At 35.5% G+C, this 18,984-nt stretch overlaps 1 protein-coding gene across 1 annotated transcript in view; it reads right to left on the bottom strand.

Annotated features, from left to right (window-relative positions):
* PIBF1 (progesterone immunomodulatory binding factor 1) overlaps positions 1 to 18,984 on the bottom strand; it is a 107,267-nt gene that overhangs the window by 46,339 nt on the left and 41,944 nt on the right. The window contains exon 10 of the mRNA XM_065744039.1: positions 1,607 to 1,772. Coding sequence (XP_065600111.1) covers positions 1,607 to 1,772 — 166 coding nt within the window. The remainder of the gene's footprint in view (positions 1 to 1,606; positions 1,773 to 18,984) is intronic.

Here is an 18,984-nt window from a genome sequence, read left to right as displayed (position 1 = left end):
GCCTAAAACTGATATAAAATCTTACATGCTTTTAAATACATATAGGTACATATATAGTGTGGATCCCTCCAGCTGCATGGGAAAAGTAAGCCCTAAGGTCACAGTCTCATGCCAGTAGCTGATACAGTGCCATGCACACATCAAGCTGTAACACAGACAGTATAAATCACCCTTTCCCTCTATTTTCCTGTGGTTGTTCTTCCCCACATCACCTAGATGCATTCTCTTTCAATGGTTCCTTCCTTAACACAAGCATTTGTGGAAATCTCAGATGCTCTTTTTCTGCATCCCATCATGCATGCCATACCCAACACCAGTGGTCCTCAGTCTGTGTCCACTGATATGTTGGGTGGGTGCTCCCCTGGCCCATAGGACTGAAGCTCTCCTGAACAACCATGGATTGGTCCATAAGCACAGGTTTTTGTATGTGACTAGATCACTGGAGCTCCTCCAACACCCTTGGGGAACCTTCCCCTGGGTTCCAATTTGTGTAGGAAGATCCTCCAATGAGCTGATAGCTCTTGTGGTGAGCTGAGAGTAGCCATAGCAGGACATTGCTCAGGGCTGTCCACTTCCAACAGTTCTTCTGTGGTCCTTTGTGGGTGTGAAGGTGAAACTTTTAATCACATAACAGTACAGAGTTAAGTGTGTAATCAGACTTACAGGCTGTCCTGAAGGAAGTATAAAATTTGCTCTTTTACAGAAAAAAAGTTATTTTTTCCACTTATTTTAGGAAAGACTGAGTTTTAAAAAGGGAGTTTAATTGTGAGCTGTTAATGAATCCAGAGGTGTTGAAAAGAGCTAGCAAACCATTACCCCTGTGTGTAAGAGAACTAAAAACAACTTATTTTTCATTTTGCACGAATAGATTCTGAAGGATCTATCAGAGATCAAATATCAACATCTAACTATGACAAACTGGATTCCTCTGGATGTGTCTCCTATAAAAGAGTCTGAACTCACTTTTTCTAGGAATAAGCCTATAATAAAAGTAATGGAAGTTCTACTAAATCAGTCTGGTATATTTAGTGTTATTAGATAACGTAAGAGATCTTAAAAAAGTCCATATACATCCATCAGTATACTTCCAAGAAAATTCCACTACATTTTTGCTCTAAAATTGTTCTGCTTATTACTGGTATTGAAGCTGTTATACATGCTTTAAAGAAAACAAACAAACAAACAAACAAACAAAAAAAAACCAAAACCCAAACCCACAATGTTTTCCTAAACATTATCAGTTTCCTGAAATTGAATTAATAAGCAGTTTTACAAGAGCTAGATTATAAGACAGAAAGGATTTATTGATTCAGGTGCACAATAAGGACCTATTATTTCCACATAAAGTATCTAGATGCTAACATATGACATGCAGATAGGAACCATGAAATAACATTTTGCTTTCTTCTTCTTCCCTTAGTTTTCCACTGAAACAGTGAAGCTCAGAAAGCTTTTTCATTATGGTTCTGCTTCAGCAGAATTTGGTGGAAATACTGACTCAACCATGAACATCCTATGGCGCTTTTTTTCCCCCAGGTTTCTTCATTTTAAACTATAATTGAAAACAACTCTGTAATGCTCCATTAAGTGTCTTTTATTAACATACCTCCAGCTTTCTCTGATATTTCTCACATTCTATTTGGCACTGTGAAAGATTCTTAGCTGTTTCTTGTTGCATGAGTTGAACATGTTCACTTTCAAAGGACTTTAACTTACTTTGGTGAAGAAGTTCAGCTACTTTGCTTTCTGTGCCAAGCTGCATTTGCCTATACCTAAAACCAGAAAAAAAGAAAAAACATTTTGGATATATGAAAATTCAAAATAGCTGCTCGTCCTGTTCTGAAATTTATACCTGAAATGAAATTGAGAGTATTTTTAAGAGTTTGGTACATACAAGGTAGTTATCTATTTACAGTTGCCTATCTAAATACTGTTAGATAGATAACTATGAAACACAGTAGGTGGAAAACTCAGCCATGGCTTTGCTAAATATGTGGATGGATAATGCAAAATCAAATGACAATGACCTTAACAGTACACCTTAGTTTTTAAAAATATTACATCAACATGAATTTTTCCCTCAGTATACAAGTGTATACCTTCCATGCCTCTAACAGTGAAATCTTTTAGAGGACACAGAAGAGATACCAAGAAGGCTGTTGCCTCCTATCTTCTCCCCCAAGTGTTATACCTGATCAGGAGAAGTAGTGTTAGATATCAACGGTACCAAGGCTTCATTCCCTTAGGTGTATCATGGATATCTGCTACACTGATTCTTCCCATTACCAAAGACATAAAGAAACTCCAGACCATGACAGTTTATTAATTTCCACAATCAACCTCAGGTATGAAGGCTCTCAATATCAGGAATGAAGTATATTTCTCACCTATTACCTTACAAGCTATCAGATAAATAATATTCCACTCAGAAGCAGGTGTCTGTTGTTCCACTCCTTAAGGGACAACATAAAAAGGTTTAGAAGTTTTCTAATGGAATACTAAATTACTGGATTGTAAAAATGAGGCTGATGTGAACAACAGTAGAAAACCTTATGAAGCCGAGTGTCAAATGGCATATGAAATACAAAGAAGATATACAGAAAGCAACAAATCATTGTTGGAAAAATGATCTTAGCCATATACATAAAATGATGAATTCCTAGCTAACTTAATCTGGGAATGAGATCTTGGGATTATACTAGTCAAATCCATTACAACTTTAGCTCTGATTTAAACAGTAGGAAAAAGAAAATAACATTTGGGGAATTGCTGTGAAAGAAAGAGAGAAAATCAAGAAATCATCGTGTCACTTTACAGTTCCACGCTGCTACCTGCATAATGAATGCTGAATACATTTCTAGTAACTCACCTCAAAGAGAATACAGTAGAACATGTAAAAGGTTAGAGTTTAGTAAAGATTATCTTTGACAACTGGCAACATCACACTACTAATACAGTGACACCATGAGATATATATTAATTAAACAAACCAGAAAACTAGAGAATAAAAAATAGATGGTATAAGGAAAAGGGAGTTATAAGAGGCCTGTAACATCCTAAGTGGCATGGACAATGAGATCAGTAATCAATTATTTACCATACTTCCCAAGAGATGAATGCTAGAAAACTAGCAGATGTGGAATGAAAAGCAAGTATCATTCTTCATGGACTATTAAGAAATCTGAAATTCCCTATATAAGATAGTCTGAAGTTAACACTTACTCAGGAAGAGACTGAATGAACTCTCAGAAGATAAATCCCTTGACAACTATTAAATGTAAGATAGTACTTCTCAAACAGAAATCACTTAAATTGTTAGAATGCCAGATAAACCTTCACTCTAACCCAGGACTGTTCTTAACTGCCATTTGTCAAATAGCAGTTGGAACACAGTTCTACTTTATTTAGTACCTAATCTTTAGATGGGATTGAGAGTGTTTAACAAAAATAAAGTGATTAGTCAAATATTTTCCCTGAGGATTTCAGATGTAGGAATGTTTCTAAAATACAAAGAGGAAGCAATTTTCACTGAAATCGACTTAAACAAACAAACAAGATACTACAGGTGTCATTAATGATGTCCTCCGTAAACATTTGTGTATGTATAGAGTCCAATGCATGAATGAGACTGATCCCACGTGGGCTGTGTGAGTATGGAATGGAAGTTCTGCCCACTGAACTCATGAAAATATCACCACTCTTTTTAAAACAACCTCCTTGTTCACTAGCAGCATGACATTTCTTCTTATATAAAACTGCTAAATGCCCACTATATATCTGATATCAACTGCTGGCAATTTTGCTTAAGGCTGATACTTAAAATGTGTCATCATTGCTCTCTGACTGTATGTTCCTATTTTCACTTTACCACACAAAAATAGTTTCAGCATGCTTACATTCTCCATACTTTGTACGTGATTGGCTGCAGACAGGACAGTCAATCTTTTCTGCTAAGCACACTGTTTACAATCCTGGGAAGAATATTTTGTTCCAAAATGAGCATGTCTTCACAAAGATACGTGTCATCTAGCCATCTGATGTGCAATGTAATGCACAAATTAAATTTATCTACAAGTCACATCTACTGACTTCAAAAAACAAATTCGTTTATTATGCCTTTACAGAAAATAAATGGCTGTCCTTTCCTGTAGACTGCTAAGATCTTAAACCAGTCTGAGGTTTAATGATCTGCAGAGAATCTTCACACTGGAAACATGCATAAACAGAAGTTATGTACACTTCTCTGTACCTTATCAAACTTTCCAGAAAAAGTGTACTAGATCTACTAGTTGATCCTACTCAATCAACTAGGTGCTTTCAGAGCGTGCTTATCAACCAAATCACATGCAGTAACTTCAGGAAAAAAGATTTCATACTTTGGAAATTCTATGTAGCTTACATTGGCATGGTATGTTTTGTACTGGTAAGGTTATGAAGAACATCATATGCTTTCCACTGGTAATGATTTCTGAGAAACAGACAGGGTATAGCTTACAAGCAATGATATATAACAACTTTGTATGCTCCTTTGTCAACAAGTAATCACATCCATTTTCATTTGTAGTATGGAACACTCTCATTCATGACAGAAAAGATCTGCCCTTTTCCAAAGCAGGTAAAAGGAGACACTATTGTCCAACCAAATAGATTTTCTTTTCACTTTACTACACCTTTGGGCTCACTGGTAACTTCTCCACTGCAGAAAAGCTTTCAGAGTTTCTTTGGCATATTTGTTTTTATTTGGCTAGATAGCACGTCTGACTTCTTGGCTATTATTTCAGAAGTGTAGGAGCATGTGTACTCATATAGTCATGAAACACAATGTTAAAACACATTCCTTAATCTACCTAGATGGTCTCCAGGAAAAACAACAGAAAACAAATCCACCCTATGCTTAAATAGCATTATCACTGTGGGTGTACAGGATTTTTCCTAGTCAAAAAGTTTTAATAAAACTGATACAGTGAAAGAGTATAGTTTTTGTCTCACAAAAGAATAAAGGTTGAGAAATAAAGGGTAATTGCAGAGTGAGCTAATGAAAAGAACAAACAAACATGCAAGAATCACCTAAAATGAGGTCTCAACTTCATTATGTCTCTGTGCCATTAGGATGACCAGCTAATAATGCCTAAAGTTTGCAGTAGCAGGGTAACACAAAAGTTATTACTTTTCAAGTGAAGTAGAAGAGAATATTCAGTTAGGGATTTAAACAGTGGTTTCTCAGAATGGTTTTAAGATTTTTCCATCAGAGAAGTTTGCTTTTGCAAAGGGTGGATAATGATTTAATAATATTTAGAAACCTGCATACACTGAGATAAAGCATTAAATATAATCACAAATGGACTCCAATGTAAGCGACAAGAAAAAGTACAATTCTCCAAATAGTGTGCACCTAAAGAAAGCACAATTATCAACTGCTTTTTCAATGGGGTAAACTACAAGACATATCCAGCACAGCCCAAACTAAAAGTCATACTCAAATGCTTTTACCATATGTGCATGTAATTTTTGTACTGAGACAGCAATCTGTTTTAACCTGACAGAAATAGACTGTTAACTTCTACCATTGTCTGTCCCATAGACAAAACCTGGATACACATCAGCACTCTTCAAAAGTAGACAGAATAGAATAATGAAGTACATAGGAAGACAATGAGATTTGTAAAATTAAGCATTCAAGTAGCAAATTCTAGTAGTAAGATCGTTATTATGAAGGAATGACAAGCAAGTAAATTCTATAAAATTACATATCTTCCAAAGAAAGTCACACTAAGGTTATACAAAAATCAGTACCAACCCTTTCTAACTTTGCAGAAAAGATGATAGAAATCTAAGGTTCTTCAGGATATATTTGAGATGTTATTTTCAAGTTTAAAAAGGAAAAAAAAAATCACTGTCTTGTAAGTTGTGAAATCATCCGGACTCCACAGAAGGGTCAGTTCCAGGTCTAAGATCTTAAGAGTAACTACAATATACTCTCCTATTTTTACTAATGTATGTACTTTGGTTCAGTGCCAAATCTGCAAAGAAACCTAAATGCTACAGACATTTTCTCCCTAACTTCTCCTATTGCAATCCTGCTCCTTCCAGTCCCAACATGTACTCTAATGTTCCTGTCCTTCTCCCTCTCTGTCCCGGCTCCAACTCAGATTTCTCATGCTTTCCAATTCTGTTTTCATTCTTTCTACTTGAGGTATGTTATTTCTCTGCATCTTTGTTCCAGCCTATTCAGTTCTCATTCCTGTCTTTATAGTCCTCCAACTGTTGGTCGTCTTTCTGTTCTATGTCACCCTCACAGTTCATATAGTCAGGGAATCACAGAATGATTTGGGTTGGAAGGGACTTTTAAAGATCATCGAGTCTAATTCCTCTGTCAGGAACAGGGGCATCTTTAGAGCATCAAAGCTGGTGAGGGGTCTGGAGCACAAATCTTGTGAGGAGCAGCTGAAGGAAATGGGATTGTTTAGTCTGGAGAAGAGGAGGCTCTGGGGAGACTTTACTGCTCTCTTCAACTACTTGAAAGGAGGTTATGGTGAGATGTTGGTCGGCCTCTGCTCCTGCATACTAGAAGGATTAGCCTTAAATTCTGCAAGGGAAGACTCAGGTTGGACATTAGGAAGAACTTCTTCTCTGGAAGAGTGGTCAGGCATTGGAATGGGATACCCAGGGAGGTGGTTGAGACACTGTCCCTGAAGTTGTTGAAGAAGCATTTAGATGTTGTACTAAGAGACATAGTTTAGTGGAGAAATATTTGGACAGTTGGATTGGATGATTTTGGAGGTCTTTTCCAACCTTGGTGATTCTACGATTCTAACTTTCGCAAGACTAGAAAACCCAAAGCCCTATCCAACCTAATGAACACTTCCAGGGATTGGGGATCCACAGATTCTCTTGGCAACCTGTGCCTCACCACACTCTGAGTACAGAATTTCTTCCTAATAACTAACCGAAGTCTATCCTCTTTTAATTTGAAATCATTACTCCTTGTCCTATCACTGCATGCCACTATAAAAAAAGTCTCTCTTACAAATGCCCTTTAAAAGCCCTATTTCGGTATTGGAAAGTTGCAGTGAGGTCTTCCCAGAGCCTTCTCTAAGCTAAACAGTGCCAGATTCCACAGCCTTTCTTCATAAAAGGAGTGCTCCAACTCTTTCATCTCCACCTGGGCAACGAGCTATTGACCACAACTCCCTGGAAGCAGTCAATTCACCTAGCCAATTCCTAATCCACCTTTCAAACTCATCTTCCCAATATAGAGACAATCCTTCAACACTCTTGATCAAATTCTACCCCTATTTCTTTCACAATGAGGTTCAAATCACAGTTTAACTTCCTCAACTTTTCCAACTGAGTGGCTATTAAGGCCTCAAAAGGACCCAAATTTGCACTGGTGAGTTCTTGCTCAGAGTATTGTGTCCAGATGTGGAGTCCTAGTACAGGAGAGATGGGGAACTGTCTGTTTGAGTGTGTCCAGAGAATGGCCACAAAAATGATCCAAGAGATGTAATACCTCCCTTATGAGGATGAGCTAAGAGATTTGGGGCTGTTCAGCCTGGAGAAGAGAATGCTCCAAGGTAACCTGACTGGAGCCTTTCAATATTAAAGGGTGTCTATAAGAAGGAAGAGGACAGACTCTTTAGCAGGGTCAGATGTGACAGGACAAGGGGAAATGGTTTCCAACTAAAAGAGAGGAGACTTAGATTGGATATAAGGAATAAGTTTTTTACAGTAAGGGTGGTGAAGCACTGGAACATCTTGCCCAGAGAAGTGGTGGAAGCCTCGTCACTGGAGATTTCCAAGGCCAGGCTCTGAGGTATCTGATGTAGCTGCAGATGTCCCAGTTCATTGCCAGGGAGTTGAACTAGATGACCTTTAATTTAAAAGTCCCTTCCGACACAAAAGACTCTATGATTCTGTGGAACAATTTTTTCTTTGTTCTTCATTCCCCTTGGAGTCACAGGAGTAACAGAAGTTTAGACTGGTCTAAATTATATTCAGTCATATAACAGACCACATATACGCTGTCCATACCTGTGGCAAGCTCTGATACTCCAGCTCAAACGTGAGTACCAATATGCACCAAGTAACTGAAAACATAGGAACTCCGCTCCTCAGTTTTAAATATGTTAATCGCTCAGTTTCTGAAGCACTGAACATAAATCAGATCTGTCATTTATCTGGCTAGCTTCATAAACTAGAAGTCTATTGTAATAATTACTAGAAAATTGAAAACTATTATTCTTAATTTAAATACATGTAACTAATTGAAATGCTTCGCCAGTTTTATGTTATCAATTATTTAAAATTATTTCTCACATGGACTAAAGTAACAATGTACTTATTAATCTTAGTATAATGATTAAACAGAAGATAAAGCATGCCCTTTACAAATTAAAAAAAAAAATGTTTGCTGAAATAGTTTTTATATAAAATTTGCTTTCCTGAAATAATACGCTCAGAGCTTTTTCCAGCACTGTATTCTTGTTTTTGATTATTATTAAAGAAATCCAGAAATGTATTGCTTAAATGTTAAAAGGGTAAACATGATTTAACATGCAAGTTCTTGCCAGATGTTACATTTGCTTCATATCAAGTAATTAAACATATGGTACTTTTGCAAATGGTTAAGTAAAATCTGTTAGAGACAGAAAGCTTAGAAGCTTTGTTTAAAGCTGCTTGCTTCAAAGCAGATTTTTCTGTTTTGCAGCATTCTAAGCATTAGTTATATATTGGTCTCTGATCCTTGTTCTCTTGAAACATCTTCCCTGGAGGCAACACTTCCGCACACTATTCTGCAGTCTGAGGGAAATTCTAGTTCCAAATGGCAGAGCCAGCAAGATAAACAACTGTTTTACATTACCTGTAGTCTCAGGACACCTAAAACTAAAATTACTTACCTATGCAGTAAGTAGAGTGCTTCATCTATAATTTTTTTTCCTACACTAACACAATTGATAAAGAGCAAGGTTAAAGGTAAGGTTAAAGAATACACATATTTTGATGACTTTCTATAGAAGTTATTAACCTTTTTGATTAACTTTGTGTTTATTCAGAATTGGAAGGTCACTTGAAAAGTACTAATTACCATGATGAGTGTTCCATCTCTTCAAAAAGCAGAATGAACGTTAAGAAGGATGATGTGCTTGAGATAAACCTGTAAACCACTGACAAGGCCATGCTATTGTGTCCCTCTTATTTGTCACTGATCCTGTAAAACTTAAGATTTTCTCCTGCATCATAGCAGAGCTCCAACAGTACTGATGTAGACTACATCAGCCTAGTCTTAGTAGGTGTATTTCAGTCATGAGTACTGCGTAACAAACGCTCACTGGGGAGTTTTTCCACAGTTCTCAAGGACACTGCATGCAATCTTACACTTCCTGAAAGTGTGTGCTTAATTCTGGGCTACTGCATAACAAACACAAGCAACTCCTATCATGGCATTTTTTTCCTTTTTTTTTTTTAATTGAAAGAGGATGTGGTTGCTGTTTTGTGTTAATTCAATGCTGTTCATGTATGCTCAGTTTGGTCAGAGTCACTTGCCCCCATATTAGCCTGTAAATACTTGTTTTAACCAACTAGCATCTTGATTGAGGTTATTCTTATTATTTGACTCAATGAAAAAAACAATCTTTATTTATATAAACCAACTGACCGTAATTGCTATAGAGGTATAGCATTAACAAAAAATAAAGGATGTGAAGAAACTAATTAGCACTAAGAATTCCACTGCTCCTCTTCTTCTTCTTTTTTTTTTTTTAAACAGAGTAAGACAGGTAATATTTAGGACAACTAATGGTAGTTGCTTTTCATTTTGCCTAGGCAACAGCAGAGTGAAGATCTATATCTCTGTGTTCTATTTATGTTTCTAGTGATGATGAATTGCAAATCTATGAAACACTATATAAACTTGAATCACAGAGAATGTTAGCAGGCATGGTTGGTCACAGAACATCTACCAGATCAGGCTGCTCAAGATATTTAGGCAAAAAGATACTTAGCCTGTGAATCCAAAACAGAAATTATCACCTCACAAGATTCTTTAATTAAAACCTTAAAATAATCCTAAATACAGGTAGAAGATTCTTTTCTTTCAAACAGGAAGGATATTGAATACATTCTGTAAAACCCAGTGAAGAAATACCAAAAGAAGCAACTTTATATACTTCTCCTAAATGCAACAGAACAATCTAAAATGAAACATAACCACGCTGAAGGATGCAGGCACCAGCAGTTCTACCTCAAGCCAAAAGAAGTCAGAACAAACTGGGAAGTTTTATGGGTTGTGGCAGAGCCCCGACACATTATATAAAGCTGTCTTTTGCACATGTGCACTAGCACATAAAATGGCAAAAGTGTAAAAGTTAACATACTGAACTGAAGAGGAAAGTGCAACTGGACAAGCATGGGAATAAGCATAATTACATTTCTCAAATAACAACACCAGCATTCAAATGAATAAAAACTTTTTTAAAAATTCATCTTATAATGACAAATATAAAAGGATTTCATCTCTGCAGTACTGTTTTAGCATACATATTGTAATCAAAGAACACAAAAAAAGTATATTTGTAGAAGTCTTGTTATGTTTTAACTCACATTTTCTATGTCCACATTTCTCTATTTGAATTCCCATTGAATCTCAATTGTGAATTTCTTAAAACAATACCCTTATTTAATGCTTTACTCCAGTCTTTAAAAGATCTATCATGTTGAAGCTGATTTTTGTAATAAATCAACAAAGAAGCTGATTTTTGTAATAAATCAACAAAAATGCAAGGAATAATAAAGAGATTAATTCAGCAATTAATTGGAATAGAAACAAATTAATTTCAAGTTTAACTGTGAGAGTTTTTGACATGGGTAATATATAACAGATCTGATTGAAAGAAACATCACTGATTTTCTTGTTACAAAAGACCAAAAGAAGTATTAACTTTAAATACTAATCTATAATAAATTTAAAATTTGCAACTTACACTTAGGATTGTCTCAATACTTTTTTTCTGCTTTAATTATTATTTTTTCATGCTGCCATACAATTCAACAGCTTAACCTCCCTAACCTAAGTATTGTCTCTTCCACAACTATTATTACCTCATGAAAATACTCTTTAATACTATTTATATTTGTGATTCTAGATTATAGTCGCAATAGCTGCTATGGTTAATTACACACACCTGAAGAGAGTAGGGGACACAGAAAGCTCAATATTTGCTGATTACTTTTTTTTTTCTAATTGCAGTACACTGTTATTCACTGCAAAAATTAACAAATTAGAGTTCACAATTAAAGACTCTGAAATTGTTATCTGAATTAGTTTTTCACACAGTATTTTTCATCAGATGTTTGGTTGAGTCAGTATAAATATTTTCAGAATCTTGTGACGCCAAGCAGGGTGATTATCAACTACTAGGCTATTTAGTATCTGGGGAGTTGTCAAAGTGCCAAAACATGCATGTAGTTGTGCTCCACATAGCGCACATTTATTTCAATGCAGCATTTTCCAGCCCCACAGCATAATTACAGACATACCTTTCATTGAATGTTCTAGCACAGTAATCTTTCAAAATAGAAGCAGAATCATCTAAGATTGGTCATGAAGGAAAAGAGACACAATTATCAGCAACCTACCAAGTTTATGACAAATTCCTTAGGTAAACAATCAGGAATTATTCCCAAAATGCTGTAAAACTCTAACAGGGAAAAACTTTTTTCCTCCTTCTTTATTTAGCCAATCCACACCAGTGTTGCTACTGTGAAAAAAGAATACTGCACTGAAATAAACAGGTGCAAGTATATGAAATTCACAAACACAGAAGCCTTAAGGATACTGTAACACCATTGTACCTAAAGCTAGCATATGCTTTTATTGATATTAAATTAATTTAACATTCACAGTCTTTAAATCTCTGCAGACACTGAAGATGAAGCTACTGAAAACTTCTGATATACACATACTGGTCAAATCTTTACCAAAAACAGATCAAGGGAAAGGTAATACAAGGAAATAAACTCAACATTCACACTAACAAAGCTTGTTACACTTTCTATTAATTTACACGGCACGTTTTATGAAAACATAAATACTTAAATTGCTCTTTTTTATTTTTAAATCTCCAGTCTCCTTTTCTCTGCTCATTATTCTACAAACTGGTGTGCATATCTAATTGATACCACAAAATTAAAACTGGATCGTAAACATATTTTGGAAAGAATATTACAGGCCATGCAATGGCTATTCACACTGCTGTAGTACTGAAGAACAGAATACAACAGTTTAGCTGTAAAAGACCTACAAAGACGACCAAGTTCAACTGTCTCACCTCTGCAGCACTAACCAAAAGCTAAAACTCACTGCTGAGGAGGCTCCTGAATGCTGACAGGCCTGGAGCATCAACTACATCACCAGGAAGCCTGCTGCAGTGACTGACCAGTTTGATTTCTCTGAGGATGATTCTAATGTTCAGTCTGAACCTCCCTTGGCACAGCTTAATACAGTTCTCCTATGTCATCTGTTATAAGAGAGATCTGCATCCTCCATTTCCCTGTACACCAACTACTACTAAGCAAAATGTAAATAATTGTCTCATACAACTTTAATAGAACTTCTACAGAAAACTCAGAGAGATTGAAAGATTAATCAAGGATAACAGACTGAACTGTGGAATTCAAGTCATATTTTACACCCTAGAAACAATAAAAGCGAGTTAAAGAAACTTACATATGCAATCTTAACCTCTACCTCCCACAGCAGCATTTCTTGTCTGCTGTAAACACTATTGTTTCTTTATTTAATAAAAAAATCATTAAAATAATTTTAGATGTGAATACATTAATTACATTGTGTTTATTATTTTTAAATCTAACACTGCAAAAAGGGAAAAAAAACTATGCAATATGATTGTCAGAAAAACAGCTACATAAATGACAGCAACAGTACCAAAAAGTCACTTACTTTTAAACAAATAAAAGATAAAATGCACTGAAAAGAAAGACAATAACAAAGAGAAGAAAAATGTTTGGAATGTCAATACCTCCTTAAAATGGTCAGAAATGAGCATACAGATATTTAAGTTCCAAATTCCACAAATTTATCTACTGTACACCATTAGCAATATAAAAAAAAATTCTATTCAAGGATGAAAAAAGGAACTTTTTGATTATCAGTAAGAAAGAAAATAAGAAAAGGAAATGTCATCACTGAAACTTCCCAAAAAAGAATGGGGATAGAAAAGAGAAAGAAAGGTCAAATCTTTTGAGATACAAGCTAACTTTAGGGAAGCTATATCATAAAACTCCTTGGACATCTGGAGAAGAAAATATATATCTATAACTACTGTACCAGTAGACAGACTGCTCTCCCCAAAGCCACCATTCTCCCCACTGAAACTCTGGCAGCATAGGTCAGGATGGTTAGGGTTCAAGCTACCATATCTTAGCAAATGACTGCTATATCTTTTATATCACATGTAACAGGTTTGATTCACTGATAAGCAGAGTTCAAAGTACAGGCACAGCTTTTTATGCGCCAAGGATGTGTTCCTAAAAGTGCTATGGTTGGCAATGATGGATAGCAAAGCAATCTTTCCCATAAGAATTCATATACTGGGGGAAGGGAGGGAGAGAGGATGCCTTCATAGTGACAGTGCAAAATTTAAACACGAGGCCAGCGTATCACTAGATAATTCTTCAATTTATTCCTCAGCAAATTTATCCATAAAAGCAAATATAAAACACAGTCACTGAATAATTCAGCTTGGAAGGAATTTCAGGAGGTATCTAGTCCAACACCCTGCTCACAGGAAAGTGAGCTATCAAATCTCACTGGACTGCTCAATTCTTCAGCCATTTGGATCTTGACTACCAGTGATGGAGACTGCTCAACTACAATGCCTGACTGTAGTGAAAACCTTTCACCAAGTTCAAATATCCTTTTCAACTCCTCCCGCCATGCACTGCTGTGAAAAGCCTGACCCTCTCTGTCTAATGACCTCCTTGTAGGTACTGGTGAGCTGCTACTTGGGGCTTCTCCTCATGTGTAAGTGTTCTATCAATGAGCGATTTTGCTGGCCCTCCACTAGATTCACTGTACTTTAACATCACACTAACTTATATTGGATGAGCCAAAACTGGGTGTACCATAACATCTTGGTTATAATCCTGCTAATGCAGCCCAGCATTCAGTCAGCCTTTGCTGCCAGGGTATAATACTGCTCCATATCGAGCTTACTGCTTACAAAATCCCATTTGCCCCTTACAAAGACATAAATGATGATGCACAGTCACAAACAGGATATATTTGCTAATGCATCATCTAAATGCAAATGAATAAAAGCTACTAAAATATTAAAAATGTTATACCAAAGGCTACCACAAGCTCACAGCCAACAGTAGTTTTAATCTATGTATTATACTGGAAAAATAAATGGATTTTCAAAGAAAAACTTAGAAGAACTTCAATTAAACCAACTACAGGTCCCAGCGCATGCATGAATACAACTTTATGGCTTGGTCAACTATTTATTAGAATAGTAAAGGACAGAAAGACACCATCATGAAATAGAAGAGATGAGTGTTACACAAAGAACAGGTACTAGCATGACTGACAGACAAGCAAAGGACAGTGTAATATAACTGTATCTTCTTTCATCTCCAAAATATGTAGAATACTCTTTCTTACAGATACCATCGTAACTGGAAATATATTAACATTGCCATGAACTGAAATCAAAGGAGTCAAAATTAAGATCGTTCTTCATTCATATGACTTAAAAAAGGTATTGCTTCTCAACTGCATTTCAGCTTTAGAGATGATCATCAAATAATAAAATGTCATGTACTAAATAGTTGACTACACATCTTAAGATGTAGATACCTTTGTGCATCATTATCCAGATATGAAACATATTTCTGCTAAAAACAATAACTCTTTCAAATCAATCCAAGAATCTCCAATCCAATACTGTAGAAGTAAACACACTTTGACAACATCATTACAGCATAATGAAAAACAGAACATACTTCTAGTAGCCATAAAAGGTCAATTTTGCACACTCTTAAAAGCTTCAAGGAAGGTTATCACCGAATCCTAAATAGACACATCACCAAGCTGTTTGTAACACTAATAAAACAATCTAACTTCATTTCTAAGCAGGAAAAAAAACAATGACTGAGTTTCCAATTCAAAAGTTCGTCCTTATTAAAAATAAATATTGTTATCAGATTATCTCATATTGCTTGCTGAGGCATGCAGTAATTTATTTGAAAAGAAAAAAGTTAATTTTAAAGATGAACTCCAGCCTGTCTCAATTCTTCAGCAGATCTGCTTTCACAACATTCTTCATACTTCGTAAGTTACCTGACAAGTTTAACAAAAATTTTATAGACATACACAGCTTTGCCTTTCTAAAGAAGATATTCTTTACAAACAATAAAATCAAGGGAAGCTATTAGAAAAGACAAAAACAAGGTCTAAAGAGAAGAAATTCAGAATTCATGAATTATGGGGATTTTAACAGGCTCTGTAACAAAAGTTTCAAGCATACCTGTTAAGATGTGATATAACCATTACTCAGCTTCTGAGAAGACACACACACACAAAAAAAAAAAAAAAAAAAAACAGAGTTTTATTTATTTTAGTGCACAGAACTTAAGACTTGATGAATTTTGTTCCTCTGCTTCCCTTAATTGTTTAGCTCTCTTCCCCCAATTTTCTCCATTCTCTCTGTCAACACTTAATTCTTCCTTCAGCTGAACTATCATAATGTGTGCAATAACCACATCTGATATTCTTTTCCTTCTTGTACTTAACTTGAAAAATAAGTCTGTTCTTTCAGGCCTTTTTTTTCTGATGGGACTAATAGACGAGATACTCCTGATCTCCAAGTATTCCCTGTCCCAGATGAGCATTAGAGACTAAAACAGTTCCTTTTTTATCATCTAGACTGTGGCATATCAGACTAGATACCTTTTTAGTGTGGGATAGAAAATGAAAGCTCCTGCTCCTCTGTGTGTTCTGTGCTTTTATTATTTGATTTCTGTCATCGTCATCCATTCTTTCTGACAGAAGCTCCAAAATATGGCTACGTCTATCACAAAACTAAAGAACATACCATCTAAAGATACAATTTTTGCACTCACTGAATAGCTGTCAGAAAGTTATCATTTCTCCATTCAATGGAGACTTATAGGCAGGATAAGTGATTTTCCTTTAAAAGGTGAAGCACCAGCTGTTGCAGTTCAGTATGACCATGCCAGTCACCAGTTTTGTGTAAATGCTTCAGTCATGACTGAAAAACAGTCTAGTTACTACTGCACTTTAGTTAATCTTACTTTGTGTAATGTGTAATTCTTTTGCCTTCTTTATTACAAGAAGGTTTAAGTAGATGGAGGTGTTGACTATTTTCCATACTATTTTTAACTTTATTCCACTCTTAGCTCCATTCTCAGCATTCCATTCTTCTATTGTTAAAAAAGCCTGAACCAGGTTGGAACCAGACACTAAGCTTCATCTAAAACTACTTAATATGCTGATAGTTCAACTTGCCTTAATTCAAAATGGAGTCTTTCAGAAAAGAAACAAAAAGTAATCTGCTAACATTGTTTTGTTGTTTGCTCTTTGAAGATGCAACATTTATTGATACATAAAGCAAAAAAAAGCTTATCTTACAAACACTAAGGGAGAACACAGTAAGATGGGCTGACTGCTGCTACATAAATGGGAGGGAGCTTGGATCATATTTTCAGTTCTTTCCAATCTCAGAATTCCTGGTAACCATAAAAGGACATTAAAAGACAAGTAATAAATAGAGTGGTCTGCGAACAATCACAGATCAATTTGATTTCTGTTTTAGGACATCCACACTGCTAGTGACTGAGCTGTACTCCCTACAGAAACCACAAGTCTGAGTAGAGAATCTAAAATCAAAACTGCTGAAAGCCGTTTCAGGACTTAAAAGGTTTCAGGAATTAAAAAGCAGCAGTGCGAATCCCAGGAGTGAACTTGTTTTTCTGGAATCATCATTGTGACATAAGCATTAGTAGGTTTGGATGGCAAAAGTCAGAGCTTTTTCATCCAGTGAAAAAGCTTTGAGACATTAAGGTTCCCTATATCCACACCAAAATATTTAAGAAATTTGAGTCTATTAACATGAAATTATAACAGCTATACAAGCTGTGTAGAACTTCCTTACAGAAGAACAGAGAAATTTTTCTTTGTTGCCTGACAGAGCAGGCAGAATTAGCAGAAACCCTCTGTTAGAGTGCTGGGGATTGCCTGGTCAGCAGAAGCAAATCGGGAAAAACTCAGCAGTTTTCCCAGCTAGGAAGTTAAAAAAAATCTTTTCAAATTTATTCTCGACTTGTTCAAATTTGTAGAGAGAAAGATTTACTCTTCCTATGCTGTCTAATGTAATATGATTAACCTTGTTTTGTTTCCAACTTGTTCTGAAAACTGTACTTAAACCCTCATCCCTTACCTTATTGTCTTTTAGTTGGGAACAGACAATTCTATTTAATAACATGTTCAACAGTAATTCAATGAAACAATTCCATAAGAGCAGCTCTTCATAAGTGAGGAAACCTAATTTTAACTTTTGCTAACAAATGATATGAAAATACTATCACTCCATCATTACATATATAATGGTATAATACTTACAAGTAGAGCACTCTGTGAATGTATTTTCACATTCTTAAGTTCCAAAGATATGAAAGTGTAAAATGTCCACTAGGATGGAGCACAAACTTTACATCAGTAGATTACTGGAACAAAGTCCTTAGATGAGGTAAAAGGTCTCTGTTATGGTAGAGAAGCTTTGTGCTAATGCTAGTTATCATGTACGAGCTGAACAGTGTAAAGCCACATCAGATACACCCAGAAAACATGACCGACTGTGTACATGCAGCCTTAGATACAGCCAAAGGAACCACAGAGATCAGTTGGTTTGACTCACATGAAACACAGGACCTTCCTGGATTAACAGTTTGAATTAAATATACGTTGGTAATAGTAACAAATGCCTACTTTGAGAGAAACAGGATTTTAGATATATGTCAAATTCTACAACTCTGTACAGAAGGATTATTGAGTGGCCTGTGGCTTAATCTGTTTGAACATTTTCTTTTGAACTTGCAAAGTAAATTCACCCCTTCAGAGTAAGGTAAAAATATCGAGCTAATTCAACTCTGCCTGCAACACCAGCACTGGAAGACAGAATATATATCATTTTATCCCATCTTAAAATGGCTTCCTCAAAATAGAATGAAGTGTTCCTTACGAATCTGTTCCCTAACCACAGATTGTAACAGAACTTGCTTGTTTACGTACAAATATGTCTTTTTAAAGCCAAATGGTACAATTGGTTAAAGACACGTTGTAATAGGCAATTGGTTTTTGCCCCTTACCATCACTCACAACACAGTACATTAATCAAAGGATAAAATCTATTACAACTGCAGAATAATACATTTTTCAGCCACTGCAGATGTTTTGATATTTTGTCAATCATAATATCTTCCTGAAGTTTTCTTGCTGGACCGTAAAGAGTTCTTGTAGGTTTGTAAAGTTACAAACTTAACAATTTTGAGAAATATTTCTATCCCATTTTGAGAGGCTGGGGAAGTTTATTTGTTAGCTGGTCTTGTTTGTTTTAAATTCAGAAAAAAAAAACAAACCCTAACTTACATAGGTAAAATAATGTAAGCCCATTGTAGCATATTAAGAGCCAAAACTATCATTACTTAAGAGCAACAGTGTGTGCCAGGATTTTTGGAACATTAAGTGCTACTCTGTTCAGTTTGTGTTATTTTATCTCTTGTGTTTCTACAATACTGTGCATTAAAAATCCTAGATATAGCGTTGTTAAACACAATGTTATATAATTCAGTACTTCAGTCTTAGCCATATTCTTTCCCATTTTCAAGATATTTGATTCCATTACTTTACAAATTTTCATTTATTCTATTATGTTATATTCTTCC

This window comes from Cyrtonyx montezumae, unplaced genomic scaffold, assembly GCF_038088225.1.
Source record: "Cyrtonyx montezumae isolate F1298 unplaced genomic scaffold, pur_monq_1.0 scaffold_3, whole genome shotgun sequence".
Classification (NCBI taxonomy): Eukaryota; Metazoa; Chordata; class Aves; order Galliformes; family Odontophoridae; genus Cyrtonyx; species Cyrtonyx montezumae.
Note: the sequence above shows the minus strand (reverse complement) of the source record. Positions and strands in the feature narration are given on the sequence as shown.